This window comes from Amphiprion ocellaris, chromosome 11, assembly GCF_022539595.1.
Source record: "Amphiprion ocellaris isolate individual 3 ecotype Okinawa chromosome 11, ASM2253959v1, whole genome shotgun sequence".
Lineage (NCBI taxonomy): Eukaryota > Metazoa > Chordata > Actinopteri > Pomacentridae > Amphiprion > Amphiprion ocellaris.
Window position 1 is genome coordinate 9493046 of NC_072776.1, and position 18681 is coordinate 9511726.

Genomic DNA, 18681 nt, shown 5'->3' on the forward strand with positions numbered 1-18681 from the left:
TGAACTGGTGCCACGCCTCCAAACAAGCAGTTACATATAATGAGTGTTTTATAAAATGATTTGCATGTTTCCAGGTTATGACACATTACAGTGACTAATGATCAACAGGGATAGCAGAGCCTGACATAAATCATCCTCACAGTTAACATGTGAGGTTTTCATGACAAAATACAACATATAAAACCAATGATGCAAAGCATTAAGTGTCAAAATAGCTCAAACAAAACAGCATGATGGATTAGAAAATGGTGCTGCCCTGTTGGGACACATGCATCCTATTTTTTAGAAAATGACACATTTTTCAGATAAATATGATGGAGAGAGATGTTTGTGTACAATCTCACAACTGCTCCCGTTGTTATAAATGCGGTATGAATTACAGACGGTGTGTGACCCTGTGAAAAACAGAGGAAAGTCATTTTTTTTGGAGATCAGTAAATTGATGAGAAAAACGTTGAATGATGTTTAACCCTCTGGAGCCGCGCAGCAACTCACACACGAGGACGGATTTATGAATTATTGTGCATGTGGTGTGAGCAATGGCATGCGGGTGGATATCAGATGGATATAGCACTGTTCTCTGGAGTCGCTCAAATGTGCAGCACAGAGATGCAACCGATATCCTTCACTGTGTCCTTCAAGTATGTGACAGCAGTCAAAGCTTATTTTGTAAATATACCAAATCACTGGTACACAAGGTCTGGTTTATCTTCAGTCAAATGATCCATCATTGCCCATCTATACTCGCTGTAAATAATGCATCACACGTGCTTTATAACTCAACAAGATCCAAACCTGTTCACTTGACATTTATTACTGTTGCTCTGTTTTGCAACATGTATCTACACCTGGCATTGAACACATCAGCAGTCACCTGTTACCAAAACCACTTCACAAACATTTCAAAAAGACAGCTCATATTTCTCTACAGCAGCTTGTTGTCTCCAATGACCAGAAGCAAGAGATATCTGCTCTATGATACGGAGCTGTAGACCATATGAGGGCATTTACTGCTAAAAGCACTACAGTGACTAATGTGTATTATTGCATTGGCTATTACAGAACTGTTTGTGAAAGACCTTAAAAAAGACAAGCTTTCAAAAAAAACAAAGCAGTATAACAGCAATCACACTTTAACATAACTCAGGATTACTACAGCATAAATATTTTTTCCTCCTTTGACTATCAATCATAAAAAACGCTGAATGCGTAGCAACAATCATCATTACACAACCACCTCACATTATTGTTCCCTCATCTGTGCCTATTTATTATTTTAAATAGTCTTCAAAGATCAATAAAACTCAGACCATGAAGCCAGAAGTCATACATACCCGCTGTTGTGAAAGTGTGTCTGCCTCACACCAAAAGCGCTCCAGGCTAATTCATGCCAATCTATGAGAATTAATAATTTACTAGTGATCTGCAACCTGATCTGCAGTTAAATATTCAGGTGGCAGATGTATCCACTCATAATGGTGGCTGATATGAAGCATCTCGGGTTGCGAGCAGGTAACCAGGAAGTTCACAGTAGTTTCTAGGTCACATGATGCCTGCTGTCTCCCCTTTTGCACACAATGTTCTTTACACACGAAGCTGCTGCCACTTCACACATCATTGCATTCAGACAACTTCTGATACCCTACTCCTCTTCTAAAACATATAAACAGTATGAGAATCAACTCTGTTTTCCAGTGTCAGTGACAGTGGATATGTTGGAGCTAAAGAATCCCCAAACTAAAGCATTTTATTGAGCTTATGAGACTACAAATATGCAGGCATTCCTGTTGTTTCTTCTAACTGTAAGTTATTATACCTGAGCCAGGATCTGTCTTCTGTAACAAGACATTATTCCACCTGAAAAACCACAACACCGCATGCTGCTGTTGCCATGGGTTCAATGCCCCGGAGATCTAAGAATAGACAGGAAAGGCTTCAACATTAGCAGAATTTGCTCCAACAGCAGAACTCAAATTTAAATACGTTTTAATGCAGTTGTTGAATTACATTTTGATCAACAAAAGAAATCAACAAAACAACTCAGGCTGGCTGTCATTGTAATAACCTGATCAAAAACAAAAACACTACGTTTCTTTTTATGCTTGTTTCTCAACAGTTTTTGTTGGGCAAATATAAAATGTATGCACTTGAACTAGATCAGTGTTTCCAAATATGTGGGTTTTAAAGGGTCGCAAGATAAATCTGCCCAATGAATTTAACAGTTCAATTTAAATAAGAAAAATATTACTACAAGAAATTGAAATTTATTTCCCCTGCTGCTCCCTTTAAATTATTTTCTTCTAAACTCAGCAAAAATGCACCCTTAGTTTCCCTGCTTTTCTCTCCATTCTGAGAAAAAAACTTACACCAATTATTCTGGGGGCAATTGACCACTGGCTGAGGCTTCATCTGACTGGCCAAATAGTATAAATGCATGTTCATGTAACCAGGGCTCCATCTGTTGGGTGCATTTCAGGTAGTTTTTTTGCAATGTGCTCATTCTGCATATTCTAATAACTACAAAAATACGATTTATTGGTCAGCAACTCTAATTTACTTGATGCTCCCAAGATTTGATTCATGAAGACTTGCTTCTCTCCTGAACTCAGTGTGTTTTATGTAACTGACAACATAAAACTACGCAGACGTCAACGTAAGATTTAAATAACAGAAAAACCCTCTACCATATTGTTGCAGAGACCTCAGGATATTTTTGTCTTATGAAGAGAAAATTAAGAAAATAACCTAAACACTGCTCTTTAAATGGGCGGGTAGAATACATCGGAATACTGCTGGAGAACTGGACACCACTGGTCCTCAATGGCAATGCTCAGGTTACCCTTTGTTTATCATACTGTCTGCATACCTGAAAAAGGGATGTCACATCTGCCGTTCAAAATGCTGGTCAGTGCTCTGAGACTGTGTAAAGGTTTGTTAAAAAAAATCCAACATTATCAAAGTACACATAAGAATCACTTTGTGTAAAAACTGGGTTTAGTAACATGTATTTCTGTAATTATTATCCTCCTGTGCTCCTGCTTTGCACATGAGGTGTTTGTATTTTATGTGCATCTACATAATGCCAAGTATAAGTATAGGTTTGAAGTAGCAACAGCAGTAGATGATGCGACCGGCTGCAGCACATCTGCTGTCACCAGAAACAGTGCAAAGTGAAAGTGAGTAATCTAATTTTCTGCTTCCATCAAACACGCACAATTCCACCCTCTGTGGTCAAGCCTAGTGGGATCTTCGCTTGGTAAACCCTTTGGTAAGTCAGTGGAGAGAGAAAAAAAAAACTATAATCCCTTTTAAGGGGATATGAAGAGGCTTTACGGTAAATCTCCACTAGCCACGAGTCAGGCCTAAAGCAATGTGCCCTTGTTCTCACCCTGGATGGCCAAAGCCTCAGCCAAGCAGACACAAACACATTTTCTAAACTTTAATGCTTTTAATCTTAGCAGCGTAGCTCGGTGATTAATTATTCCCAAGTGATATCTTTAGATACACGACATATTAACCTAATAAACAAAAAGTCAGCATCATCCTTAGCACAATCAATCTATTAAACAGTTGTAAATCAATCTCCGTCATCTAATCACAAACACCACAGCTGCAGCTCTGTGATGTGATGCAGGGCAGCACTCAACACGACAGCACTCCTGTTTGTGTAAATGCAACAAAATTAATGGAAAATTACAGTTTTTCAATGTGCAAAACTGCATAGGCATTTGTAAAAGTAGGAATGCTTCTTTTTAATTCCTGCATAGCATGAACAGCCTGTGATAGTAGATATTACCATTTATGAGTGGAGTAGATAATATTTAATGTCTTGAGTAAGAACTAACGTCACTGTTAATACAAAACGCTTCCATGAACGTCCAGTTTACTCAAGGGTTGAGTCAGACTCAGTACTTCATTCCCTATATTACAAGTAATACAGCTCAATAAACAAAAAAATAAAAGTTGTAAAAAGCGACTGTTACTCTGCATTATATGCAACACTGACTTCTGCATAAACTGCAGTGCAAATGACAAGTAGTGAAAATTTGACTTTACCATTTCATGACCACTTTATTGTTTAACAATGCAAAACATAAAATGTTGTGATGCTCTGATAAACCTTCTGTGTGATATAATGTCTAATTTAAACACTGTTCTGTGTGCTTTGTGAGTGCTTTGTGAGTTCCTGGAGCCAAATTAGGTGCATTACTTTGTGAAACTGTTGTGAGATTTAAGCTTAAGTAACTGTAAAACTCTACAAAAGTGCACTTGGCTTAGAAGGGCATAAACCTGACTAATCATCCACTCACAGCAACAATCTTGAAATATATATCCTCCCATTGCAGTTTTTGCCACTATGGCAAAAGATATTTAAAGGTTCTTCTTTGATCTTCAATCAATCAATCAATCAATTAATTAATTAATTAAAGTCTATTTATATAGCCCTTTACAACAGCTCAAAGGGTGACCAAAGTGCTTCACAGTGAAAAACAAGAGAATAACTTAAAAACATCTTGTCAGAATTATGTCCTTCTCCAAAATTTGCTAAATTTATACTAAGGCAATAAATGGTTTGTCATTGTTATTGACAATGTATTTGTAATGTGGACATTTTATTGGCCCTTTATACAGTGTTACTCTTTTTATTAAACTCTTCAAGAAACAAAGCCAAACTAAGTTGTATTAAACGATTATGCACAATATTTCAGTGTAAAATAATTAAGTCTAGCGGCACCATAATTAAAGCTATCCTTATGGTGTAGTTCTACTTTCAGCAGGCCTACAGATAAGGAAACAGATTTCCTACCTTGACATTGTTGCCTCCGCATTTCCGTCTCTAACATCTGCAACAAATGGGAAACTGTTTCAGACATCAGATGATCTCTCAACTATTGTCTCCATCTCTTGATATCTGGGTCAACACAGGAAACATTTGATATAAACCATACTGTTGCAGCTTTATAAAGACACTCTTTACATGCTGCTTACCGTCCATAGCAACATATCCAAAGTGATTTCCCTGTTTACTCAGTTAAGGACTTTAATTATTAACAGTATAGATACCTGAGCATGTTGTCCTGTAGACCGGAAGCAGTTAGCTGGCTGACCAATGTCACCTTATATAGACGTCGCGGTCTGAGGAGAAGCAATATACTTACCTGCACAGCGTGTAAATGAGGAAATGTCCAGGGATGCCTGTCGTAGGACCGCCTGTAAAACATACATCTCCCAGCCTGAAATTTGTCGCATAACCTCAGTGGTTTTTACCCAGATAAAATTCCTCCACTGGTCCACGCTACAATTTTTTTCTTTTTGCCTAATTGGCAGAAAACAGACGCTCTGTGTGACTGTTGGTCATTAGCCAGAGGGCCTCCTTTGTTTATGAAACTCAGACCAATTATCCTGCAAATCCACAATCACGTGGCAGTGAAACCTCTTTCACAGGGGCAACAAAGGGCAGCGGACTAGTTGAATGAACTTGAGAAGTAACTGGAGAGATCACCACTATTGCTTACTTGTGCAAATATGGTACTAGAATATCTACACCAATGCAGCACTTTATATAATCACTAAAGCTGTGTAATAGATAAGTAGGAATCACTGAAGAAAAACTCAGCATGATGAATACCTATTAAAGGTGGTGATGCCAAATTGTATACAGTAGTCTGCTGCATGGTTCCTGTGTGTGTGAGGAAGAAAGGAGACATGATAAATGATTAATAAGATGATCAGTGTCTTCTAGCTAAAAAAAACAAAACAAAACTTTGCATCAACTGTAAACCCACACAAAAGTTGGCAACTAAACTACTTTTTCAGGTTCCAAAAGAGTACGGTTAACACTATAGTTTACTAAATATACTATATTATACATTGTACTATAACACGTCGGTACTGAAGGCAAAAGAGGGTCCAATCTTTAACTAGCAAGGTGTACCTAATAAAGTAACCAGTGAGAGTATGTTTTTTTTCTCTCTTGTCACCTGTGGTATTGCGTCATTTGAATAAAGCTACATTTTAAGGTTGGCTTTTTATAGTCCCTGGTCAAAGGACTGCCTGGTCTCACTATCTGATCAATGTCCTTTAAAGCCACACATGACTAGTCTGTGGATTAACTCAGTGGTGAGAATTTGCCACTAGCTGAACAGCTCAAAAACCTTTAGTGCATAATTAGCTTAATTTGAACCTTTTCTAAAAATCACAATAGAAATTGGATTTTGACATTTACTCTAAGTCAAAAAAGAAAACCATTCAGGCTCTGCGTAATGGCAGACAACCATGTCAGTTGACTCACCTTCAACTGATGAATGACATGAAACAAAAATATACGAGCTCTAAATTACCGACAATGAGTATTTCAAACTAAACATTTTCATTTCTACGCAAATTGAACCTTGAACTGAAAAATACAAACCGTTTTGGTCACAGTGAATTAGATAGGCATGGCAATACTTCTCAAACATTTTTAAGTGTGAAAAAAAGATATAAAATTAACAGTTTTTAACACACCCATCTGTAGAACTAGGTACTCTTTTAACAATATGCTTACCAACAGTTAGCCAGCTAGCACAAAGTGTTTGCTAACGGCTGGAAACATTAGCTAACAAGCTACACTATACGCATAAAGTAGAAAGTTAACCAAAATGACTTATAGCAAAGCCTACATAAAGTCGTATAGTAATATTATTAAAAAAACTTCACAAACACCGGCTAAATTATTTACCATTAGTGCAGTTTTGTTTAAATTTATCAAGTGGACCTTCCTGAGTATGCTAATGCTACTCACCTTTCCCAGTGTTTCATGTCCCCTCAGTCCTTCTCACTGTGGCCGGCAATACCATCATTGGTCCTGCAGCAAACATGGTAGGGACTTGTACAGATTTGGCAGCATATGCCTCAAGGGCTGGCCTGCTTTATTTTGGGTTTTTTGGACCTATAAATCCTCGACCTACTTGTTTCCTGTATGGTACGTTCACCTTTTACGCAGTTGCGCCATTTCATGAAGGCTGGAGCCCAAGGGGGGAGGGGCGTAAATACGTAACTGGGCGGGGCCAGTGTCAACTAAGATTTAAATTAATAGATCACATTATAAATAAATAAAACTAAATAAAAAAATAAACAATTAGGTGATTGACCATTTTTATGCTCCAGGCTAGATTTTTAACAAAATAAAAAAGGTCTGGTCTGCCGGTAGAGTACTGGTGCATCCTGCTAGTGGAGTTTTGAGTATTTCAACTTTTGTTTTTTTTTTTGCTTTGTTTTTTGTTTTTTACAGTATATAGAGTAATTTGTTTTTCAAAGGGTCAGATGTTTTCTATAAATGACATGATATACTTTTTCATATTTGAGATCCAATGATCTGAGACCCCTGGTGGCCACAGTTTGAGGTGAAGGTGCTGTACTCCCTCCATAGCTCACATTACTAAAATAACGGAGAAGAGAAACCACAATAGAATAATATATTTTAGCTTTATGGAACCAAATCAGCACCAGCATCATGAAAATCGGGCTCCTCTCCTTAGCAGTAATGCCAGATTTCCTTGAAATTACTTCAATTACACCCATCACAAATAATTGTAAATTTTCATGTGTAGACACAAAATGGTGGCATTATCTGCTTTTTCTAACAGCACAAGAACATGAAGAGTATTAACACTTGACAAGGGCAGCTCAGAAATACTGTTTTACTCTTGTAGCATCACTGAAAATCATGTCATCTACGTAAACAGAGGGAATAGGGTTATGTCAAAAAAAAATCAGAAACAGAAAAAAAGGAGACAAATCCGTGTGTTTATATTTTATTCACATATGTTACATTTTGCATTAAATGTCCAAGTCACACTTTCTGGTCAAACTCAGAAAGTTTGAGTCAGCACCTACAGTAATGTACTGTATTCTCTCTTCATTCATACAGGAGAACACAAAAAGCTTTCAGTTACAATTTACACCCATTACTCATTGGCTATTTGGTTGCGGTCATTTACAAAGTGGGTACTGCAAAATAAAGAAGAGAGGAGAAACTCAGTAAACAGAAAAGCAGCATGCATGAATTCAAGAGGAAGTTTTTCAAGTGTTGACTTGCTCCTTAAAGATTCCTCTGCAGCACGATGTAGCCCAGCATTTCAAAACCAGACATCAGGGATATCAGCTCTATGCTGTTTATCACTCATAAAGAATATTCTTGCAGGCACGACTGGATGAAATTTTCTCTCCTCCAGAAAAAAAAGGACGATAATCTGAAAATTAAGAAGCTAAGACACTTAAATAATGGTGGCTTAAAGGATGTCATGCACAGTGTATAACAGATAATCAAGTCTGATAATCTTGCAACATTGGAATGCAACTATAAATCACAACTAGATGATGCATGAGTAAGAAATAGTCGTTATAATAAATGTTCTGTACTGCAGTTATGACTTCACAATCAAAAGCATAAAGGGAAAAAAAACTTTTGACAGCACAGAAAGATCAATCAGTACTGGCATTTCTTCTCACAAGCAACTTACATTTTATATCTTGAGAGAACACTTGGATAGAATTGATGCAGTACTTTTACTCTTATAAGGTGTCTAGTTTTGCCAATGCAGCCGGACACCACATCTGTGTAGTGACATTTCCTTTTAAATATGGATATTTCATTGACGGCTTGCAGTTTTAGTCTCTCTAAAAGTTGGCATTTGAGTTTTTTTCTTCAGAACCAACCAGAAAGAAAAACGCAGCGAGCGTGGGGCTATGAAAACTGTAGCAGGTGCAATGTGGTGACCGCATACCTCCTTAAACATTAAAGTGAGTTTGAGTCAACATTCTCAGCCATCTACAGTAAACTCAAAGCACAACTTTAGAAAAAAGAAAAATTCATCACAAAAGTTAAAATTACTTAAACAATGAGCAGCAGCATTTATTTAAATATCTAAAATGTATTTTTAAACAGCAAAAACAAAAAATAATTCCTGAGGATGGATTGCAACTAGACCCATAAAAAGAATCTTTGCTTATTCGCAAAAGAACTCTAGTGTGTTGATGGGTGGACTTGTCCTGCCTACCATCACATGTCAGCAGACAACGAGTGCAAATTGCAATATCATCGCTACACTCATCAGGAGCTTGAAACTCATGCCAGCACAGCAGAGCACATTTTGATAAATAAAAGGGATATGCACTAACTCCATCATAAATGGTGCAAAAAGTAATCAAACTTTGCGGGGACATTCAGTTCTTGATATATATTCTTTCTTTTAACCCAAATAAATAAGACAGGCTTCAAAAGCCTGTTCCAAACCAATTGAATTTCTGGGCAAAGTTGTGCTTTTTACTTTGATCTTACCAAATTCAGTTTTTTTTTTCCTGTCAAAAACCACACAATAAATCACTTGAACACACACACGTGTTAATCTTGAGGCATGACTGTACACCAAACTTCACATAAACCAAGGCTGTGGCAGCAATACCCTCACAGGATGTTTGTGTTTATCACGTTAAGAGTTCCCAAATATTTTGATCAAGGCAGACACATAAGCCAGAAAAAAAAAATTCTTCTCCATCATGGGTTGGTGGTTTTTTCAGTGGAGTTTGGAAGATCTTAGAGTCCATTATAGTGAGGCCCCCAACGCTTATTGATGTGATCAAAGGTGTGAGAAACCCACTGTTGCTCCAAAACTCGATACCTCTCTTCACATAAGAAGAGAGGTTTGCCACGACTGCAGAAAGGCCAGAGGGAAAAACAAGAGTGAGAGAGGTTTCTTCACTGCAGCAACAAGTATTAAAAAACTGCATCCAAATTTCAAACTAGATACTGTTTTTAATAAAGTCTGACATTTTGTGTTTGCACTGGAAAATGATTTACATTAAAACCCTTTGCATACATATACACTCACCAGCCACTGTATTAGGTACACCAGTTCACTTGCTTGTTAAAACAAATAGCTAATCAGCCAATCACATGATCGCAACTCAAAGCATTTAGGCATGTAGACGTGGTCAAGACAACCTGCTGAAGTTCAAAGCGAGCATCAGAATGGGGAAGAAAGGGGATTTAAGTGACTTCGAACATGGCACAGTTGTTGTTGCCACTGAGTATTTCAGAGACTGCTGATCTACTGGGATTTTCACGCACAACCATCTCTAGGGTTTACAGAGGATGGTCTGAAAAAGAGAATATATCCAGTGAGCGGCAGTTGTGTGGCCCAAAGTGCCTTGTTGATGTGAAAGATCAGAGGAGAATGGGCAGACTGGTTGGAGATGATAGAAAGGCAACAGTAACTCAAATAACCACTGGTTACAACCAAGGAATGCAGAATACCGTCTATGAAAGCACAACACATCCAGCCTTGAAGAAGATGGTCTACAGCAGCAGAAGATCACACTGGGTGCCATTCCTGTCAGCTAAAAACAGGAAACTGAGGCTACAATTCACACAGGCTCACCAAAATTGGACAATAGAAGATTGGAAAAACAGTGCCTGGTGTGATGAGTGTTGATTTCAGCTACGATATTCAGATGGTCAGAATTTGGTGTAAACAACATGAAATCAAGGATCCATCCTTCCTTGTATCAATGGTTCAGGCTGCTGCTGGTGGTGTAATGGTGTGAGAGATACTTTCTTGGCACACTTTGGGCCCTTAGTACCAATTGAGCATCGTTTGCTGCTAACCATTATGACCACAGTGTACCCATCTTCTGATGGCTACTTCTGGCAGAATAATTCACCATGCCACAAAGCTCAAATCATCTCAAACTGGTTTCTTGAACATGACAATGAGTTCACTGTACTCCAGTGGCCTCCAGAGTCACCACATCTCAATCCAGTAGAGCACCTTTGGGACGTGGTGGAATGGGAGATTGGCATCATGGATGTGCAGCCGACAAATCTGCAGCAACTGCGTGATGCTATCATGTTAATATGGACCCAAATCTCCGAGGAACATTTCCAGCACCTTGTTGAAAGTATGCTGCGAAGAATTATGGCAGTTCTGAAGGCAAAACAGGGTCCAACCTTTTACTAGCAAGGTGTACCTAATAAAGTGGCCAGTGAGTGTATGTTTTTTAAAGCCTTATCTTTTAAACAAGTTGTTGCACACAATACAATGCACAAATAATCTAAAGAAGCTGCTCAGAATTCAAGAACATTTAGCTACACAGTATTTGTAATGGAACTGGGATGCAGCATTATTATTATTATTATTAAGGACGTTTAAAATTAATTGCATAAAACTCAGAGCAAAATACGTGTCTTTTGTGATTGAGCGGCATACCGTAAATCGCGATCCTCCTCTCCATGAGCATCTAGGTAAACAGAACCCCACAGACAGAAACGATGTCCACGGATGATGATGATAACTGAGGCGTTTATCAGTAGAAAGATGCCCGTAGCTGTGCCGCAATGTTTCGAGTGCTACAAAGTGACACACAACAATTAAACTTTGTAAAAAGTGATCACGACACTGACAAGCAGCAGTGAGAAAAGCAGCTTCCATTTTGGTCTAGGGTAAGTTAGCACTCGTATGGAGGGCTTTAAAGATGATAAAAATAGGACAATGCATTAAAAACATAAGAAACTTACCAGAACACATTCACAGATACCCTGTTGCTTGCAGCACGTGCCTTTGAGGCACGCGAATGCACCACAAACAAGGCAGAGTGCAGGGTCTTTTGGCACCTTTTTGCAGGAAGTGCAGGCCTTTCTGTGATAGTACTGGAAGATGATATTGTAGTTGTCAGGTAGTTGGAGAAGGCGAGGGGCTGCCCACTGTGGATCCTGGATCAGCAAGGTCTTTAGGGAAGAAGATAGACACAAGTAGGTGAAATATCTTGTAATCATGCCATAGGATTATCGTGCACTAGAAAATAATCCAAATTATCTGGAGCTCTTTCCTTGTCCCTAAATGGCTGCGGAAAAATAAAACCAATAAAGCACCAGTGCCAAAAACTGCAGTTTCTCAAATAGCCACTTCAGGCTAGCACCAAAACTGAATCAATCTGCATAGGCATCATGTTAAAATGTCCTTCTGTAAAGAACATTGAAACATGTTTACAGCCTGAAACAAAACCGGTTTTGGTCTCTATACCCAATTTCCTCATTTATGACAACTGCACAGGGTGCGAATTCTCATATAATTCACCCATTTAGTTGATATTATACCTTAAAGCTATGTATAATTAAAGCATGGCTGTCATTCATGGCAGCTGAGTGACAGCTGGGTACCATCATTGTTCATGGCCCAGAAATGTGTGGATTGCTGACTGCAGCTCCACTTATTAGTCAGGAGTTAGGAGAATTCAGGCACTGGGTGACGCCACAGAGGGATCGTCTATTTTTATATACAGTCTACGGTTTTCTCTAAGCTCACAGACTCTTGATTGCAAGACTCGTCTTTAGTTCTCTTTGAACCTTTAGGCTAAAAATTGATTTGCTGTCAGCCTAAATTGAATGCATCTAGCAGGTCTCCTCAGTTCTGAGTTTTTATGGTGTCCTTCGCTGGGGTAATAATAAATAGTGTCCTATGTAAAGGATTATGTCGACACAATCTAAACTGAAATACAAGACACCTCTCGTTTTCACCAAATGATGTACAACACCCGAGATTACTGCAGTGCCAAATGACGAGGGCATAAGGCACACAGAGTTGTGCAGTCACTCTCCAGCCAGACACAAAGCAGCTATGAACCTTGTCAACCAAGGCTGAAACTAAATTCAAAATGTCAATAACACTTTAAATACAGGAATCATTCACAGGACATTAACTTCAAAATACGTGCCTTGAATTTTTCATTGCTGTGAGAGTATTTAACTTTTTCTTTCAAAGTCCAAAGCCAATTAGACCTAAACTTCTCATTGTCAATATTCTGGAACTTTTCTAAATTGTTAATTGCTGTTTAACATAAACCTTACATGCTTTATATATGACTGTATATAGTTTGCATTTTGACTGAAATTCACAAAAGTACCAGTGATTGCTCAGCTTGCATCTGAGAGAGCCCTGTGACCTCAGCACACCACTGTGTCACCAAGTCAAAGGCGGCCACTGCCCACTCCAGACATGAGGCACTGTGCACGGTGTTGGAAGGCTGAGGGGCTGAGGGTAAGAGCCCTAAACACACAGCCAAAGACGAGAACTCCTCTTCCTCCTGAGAGAAGACAAACAAGAGAACAACTGGTGAGTTCACTCATGCCTGGATACGACAGGATCTCTGAGGATCTAAACTCTTGTCTACTGAAGAACTGAGATGCCTCGTGTCTTGCAATGAGGCATTCATCTCGCCGAACAAGATTTCATGTCATCATGAGAAATCGAAAAATATTACAAGCAAGATTTGGGCATTCTTGCTGCAAGGACACAAGATTAGGGTCGGTAGTTTCAACAAGTAGGACGCGGTTTATGATAATACATACCAGGCAGCCAGTTAGGTTGTCTCCATAAAGGTGGTGCTGCAGAAGGCAGGAGAGGCGAAGGAAAGGCAGGCAGAACTGCTGAAGGCTGAACTCGATAGACTGCGGGGACCACACACTGGAGCTCAGCTGGAGAGGGAAACAGTAACACCTGATCAATACCCAGCCAACAGCTTGCTGATAATACAGTGATGTATATCTCCCCTGGAGATTAGTAGAGATATTAGACCGTTGTCGCTCAGGATAATGGCCAATTTATTGTTCAAGAGAAAATGAAAAAGTTAAAAAAAATGCTGGGAGGAGAGAGTGTCATCCTGAAGGCACTTATGCTCTAAAGTGCTAAACAGTCATTTTAGTGTCTCACCATTGCTGTTTCTTCAGCGTTCACCTTGTAGACACTCTTGTCCTTTGAGAGCTCACTGATAACATGACTGAGCAGCGCTTCAAAAGACTTCTCAGAGCTGGCGGCGTTCTGCGGCAGAAAAATCAATATGCATTTCAAAATGCTGACAACGTGCAATCAAACATTTAAAAGATTTTCCCTTTACACCAATATATAATCTTGTCTGAGGGTCAACAGACATATGCTTTTAACTAGATGGGAGAACATTAATCTAAAATATTTTTCAGCATGCCCTTTCCATTTTCTTACATTCTCTCCCGGTGTTCATCTATGTCCAGTCTCAAAAACATTTATTGATAGGGGAAAGAAAATTGAGAAACTGTGGTACATCTGCAAAAGATCGTTATTACATAAAGGCCGAGCAATAAAGCCACAAGAAGGATGGATCTTCAGAAGTCAGAAACTATCACATAACTCCTAATGTTTTTCGAAGTCCATACAGACCAATTAAACAACCTCATTGGTTGCTGTATCTTCAGATGATAAGTGAAAAAAAAAAATTAACAATCAGTGTCTCAATAAGGGGTGGGACCACTGCTATGAGGCTCCATTAAAGTTTGAATGAAGCTGCACCAAAGTACTGAGAATTGGTGTCCACATTTCAACCAAATAGTTTTGACAAGACAAACTGATCAATAACGGCTTTGTAGGGATCAAGAACTTGGACAGTTTCTGCCTCTGTAAAACCCAGGAAAGTAGCAGTCATAGATAGATCTCCTGTCTAAAACAGGCAGAAAGTCTGTCTAATATAGACAGAAAACGGCCACAAAACCAGCTACAAGTGTGAATGAGGTTTGCAGAAAGAGCACACAATGTTGTAAGCTCACTATGTAATCTGCTTATTTCTTCAGTGTAAAGAAACTTTTACTTTCTCCAGAAAATGCTGAAGAAGCTTAGTCTGGGGATCAGATGACTCTGAGAGCTCATGTTTCATTTTCTCTGGCAGAGTGCGTCTGGCCTCCCTCCTGCTCACATAGATTTCCACCTGGCATTTCCCCCGCCAGGCTTATCATAACCGTTTATCTAATTTGTGGCAGGTTTGACACAATAACTGTACAGAAGAGCACCAACACTGGTACTTCAGGACTGTATGTTACATGTTTCGTCGGTCTGATTGACTGTAGGTGTTATCCAATAGCATCTACAAGTAATTTGGCCTGTGATAATACCTTGTGGAAAAACTGAAAATGAAATAAGCACAGAAGCTTCCACGTCTATTAAAAATGACACCAGTTGGATGGGTATGTGACTCGCTAGGCCAAAACGGAGCAAATCGCCCTTCCAACAATAAAAAGTGGCCAACATGAACCCAGAGGCGACCTGAACAACAAATTAAATGAACTAGAAATTCAGTCTGATTATCAGGTCGATCCATTTGCACTGATTCTCCAATTTCCAATAACATTCTTTGAAACTTCAGTGGTAGGATAAACAGCTTTCAAAAACATATTTCATAATTTTTCCTAATGGTGCTGGAGAGTGTCATCTTACACATTGGTCCCAGAGATGCTTAGCTGGGTAATCAAAAGATAGTGAAAACCACAAGAGAATATGATTCAATCATTCCTGCACTTATTAAACCAGGATGTGACCTCAAATATAATATATAAAATTAACGTTCAGGTTTTTCCACTGATCTATTTTGTGCTTCCTTTAAGTTGCCTGTTGCCTGAAGGATTTAAGATATTTGCAGTTTCTTGCTGATAACACATATGATACCTTGTACTGTAGTGGTAAAATCTCAATAATCATTATGTGTGATCTTAATAAGTATCATAATCATTATGTGTGATCCTAATAAGTATCATAATGTCACTAATCTACAATATTTAACCATTAAAATGATTCACAATATTTAACCATTAATCAGTTATTTAGTTATTAATATAGAAGGCAGCTTCTGAGCATTAAGCACACGAACCCCTGTGTATAAAACTGTGCAGGTCACTGTGACCTGTGCCAGCTTGGTATGTTGTTTTTATCACCCCAGCAGGTGCAACTCATTAAGGTGCCTGGCGCTGCCAACTTCAGTATACACATGTTGCTACTTTTTGTCATTAAAATGGGATGATGATGAGATTGTGACCAAGAGATGCCCCGATGAAGGTCTGATGCACTCTGATGATGCGCTCCTGGGTCAATGTGACCTGGGTCAGTGTAACCCATGTACCTAAGAAAAGATGATGCGCTGTAAAAGATGAATTAAAAAGGGTTGATGAGGATGAGCTTGAAGCCAGAGAAGGGAGGGCTACCTGCACCTGGCGAAACTGCCCATCCCTCATTATTTTTTGGAAAGTACCAAACAGCTCAGACACCATTAGAATTGAAACCTATGTTATAATGGTGTCAAACGAAGGAGACCTGTCACAAAAAGAAGGATGGACCTGGGGCGTGGAAAGCCCCAGAGCCAAACAGTATAAAAGCCAGTGCATCAGGTGGGGTCTTCAGACATACCCCGGGGTGTCTCTCAGTGTTTTTGACCTGTACGTGGAGGAATAAAACACATCTTCTTTGAATCTGAAGATTGACTCTTAGACTCTTTTCTGCCTGTATTGGAGAGACTTGGGCAGTTATTATTTTTGGACTTGTAAACTTTTAGCAGTCAGAACTTAGAGCCAGAACTGAAGAAGCCTCAAGTTGTGAAGACATTTTTCCACAACAGTACATGCTATAGAAATTCATAATCAGACAGCTAATGACCCTTAACCAAGAACAAAAACTAATTTAAAAATACAAATGTCTTAGCATCTTGACATCCACCCTGTCTATTGTTAATTTTTCTGCCACATGTCAGAACATATATGTTGCAAATGAGAATGCTTCACCTGGAAATCTCCACAGTCCTCCTCCTGTGCATCAAATTTATGGCTTTATAGAATATAAAGACTTATGCAGAATAGGTAGAGGATAACAATTCTTTTCTAAATATAACATCTGATAAGCAGTAAAGACATTACTGAATGAGTGTTCTGATAAAAATTCAACTGGTTTGGCTACTATTTTATATAGAAGAAACGCCGCAAGCATTTATCAAGCTGAAGGTGGTAGCATATAAAACAGCAGTCTTATCTCGTCTGCTGTCCTTTGTCATAGATTTATAGGGGAGGAATTTCAAGTCTACTGATTTGCCTCCTCTAGGCTCTTTCTTCAGACTGCATCTGTTTTTTAAAACTACTTCAATTTAATTACAACAGCATTCTGCCAAATATGGATGCTGTTCTCATTGTATATTTGAAATCCATGTTAATGGAAGCTCATGAATGCCTGCACTATTCTTCATGACAGTGTAGGAGGAAGATACAAATCCACACTTCCATTACGGATGGAAACACCCTAAAGAGGAGGGTTTCAGCTATTTGTCTTAGACATTCAAGCCAGCCACTCACTAATACAATCTTAATAGACTGAAGACAGATAGCCAATTAATGCAACACTCTCCAGCAACGCCACTTTTCCAGATAATGAAGATTAATACTGTCGACTGTGGAAATCACATAAATGAAACTGGAGGGCTTAATACGACTCAATAGCAAGTTGCACACAATGATTTACTGTGTTGTAAGCTGGTTTTTGGGAACAATCAGAGGAATCAACTCGTTCAACAAGTAGAAGATGCCAGATTTTTAACAGCCTTTAAAAATGCTTATAGTATTACAAATCCGTAAAATAGTGGAAGTTCTTTTTACTTTGTCAGTACTTTAGGGTGTATGTTGTCACAGTATGACCATCCTTTTGTGGTTTTACCATAAGTTAACACAATGACTTGTGACAGGCAGTGATGCACTGACTGTAGAGGCTAATGAAGGCAATCCACACAACAAGCAAAATATAGAAACAAAATAAATAAGCAGAATCCCAATAACAGAGAAAAAATAAGAATACAAAAGAAGTAGTAGTCAGTATAATACATCACTAACTGAGAGGTCAGAACTAGGGACGTCTGCTATTGGCTTTTTTGCCAACAACCGATATGCTGATATTGTCCAACTCTCAATTTCCGATTCTGATATCAACCGATACCGACACAGGTGGGCTATTTAACTAGTTTTAGGTAACATCACATATCTCTTGTTGTGGAATTAACACTTCATGACTAATTTTATTGTGACGCCCCATCAGATGCAGTCTCAAATGCAACAAGGCTTTACAAATGTAAACACTGTCTGTGCAAAATAAGAAAACTACTTCAACTGAAGTTATGGAACAAATGTCGTATTTTATTTTTTTATTGTCTCAAACAACAGTTCACACTCTCCCTCTGTCCCTCCCTCTATGAGTTTGGTAAATGCAGGCGAAATCCAGGCATTATTTTATCGGTAACCGATAACGATATTGACAATACTACATTTTTATGCCAATATCAGGCCGATAATGACATCCCTAGTCACAACCTTTACATGGTCCTATTTGCTGGTAAGCATAATTAAACCACTTGGGCATTGAAGAGTAGGGTTAAAAGGACAAGAAAAAAAGATACAAAGATATGACCGATAAGATACGACCGATGATCAGCCTGGCTGATTATTGGATCTAATGTGTGGCATTTTTCCAATTATCAATGCAATTTTTTGAAAACAAACAAACAAAAAACCCCATTCCCAATAAAATAAGTTGACTTAGAACACTACTTTGGCTTTGATGCAGCTGCCTCTCTCATCTCTGTCTCTGGTCACAAGTAAAGTAAAAACCTATCAACTCTGAATGATAAATGATCAATAGTTCTCTTTTTATTAATCCTACATAAAACATTAAAAATAGGTACAGCAATGACGTTTTGTGGTGGAACATTGATTTTAATTTTTACTGCAAATGTATATTCGTTCTAAATACCTTTGATTGGTCTTATTGATGACTAATAATCAGTATCACTATCGGCAAAAAAATAGCACATCAC

At 38.6% G+C, this 18681-nt stretch overlaps 2 protein-coding genes across 8 annotated transcripts in view; both read right to left on the reverse strand.

The window, feature by feature from the left end:
- The window catches only part of myo3b (myosin IIIB), a 74525-nt gene extending 69204 nt beyond the window's left edge, over window positions 1–5321 (reverse strand). For 5 of the 6 annotated variants that reach the window (XM_055015121.1, XM_035955494.2, XM_035955492.2 and 2 more), the window contains exons 1-2: window positions 5160–5321; window positions 4808–4844 (exon numbers count right to left, since the gene is read on the reverse strand). In XM_055015121.1, the coding sequence (XP_054871096.1) occupies window positions 4808–4844; window positions 5160–5250 (128 nt within the window). In that variant the 5' untranslated portion in view covers window positions 5251–5321. Of the gene's footprint in view, window positions 1–1334; window positions 1470–4807; window positions 4845–5159 lie in introns of those variants that run through there. The other variant, XM_055015122.1, reaches the window with a different exon arrangement.
- A 2459-nt stretch (window positions 5322–7780) lies between these two features.
- Window positions 7781–18681, reverse strand: part of ubr3 (ubiquitin protein ligase E3 component n-recognin 3) — a 48111-nt gene continuing 37210 nt past the window's right edge. For both annotated transcript variants that reach the window (XM_023286370.3, XM_023286371.3), the window contains 6 exons: window positions 13749–13856; window positions 13388–13513; window positions 12943–13122; window positions 11558–11767; window positions 11250–11389; window positions 7781–9695 (listed from right to left, as the gene is read on the reverse strand). In XM_023286370.3, coding sequence (XP_023142138.2) covers window positions 9578–9695; window positions 11250–11389; window positions 11558–11767; window positions 12943–13122; window positions 13388–13513; window positions 13749–13856 — 882 coding nt within the window. In that variant the 3' untranslated portion in view covers window positions 7781–9577. The remainder of the gene's footprint in view (window positions 9696–11249; window positions 11390–11557; window positions 11768–12942; window positions 13123–13387; window positions 13514–13748; window positions 13857–18681) is intronic.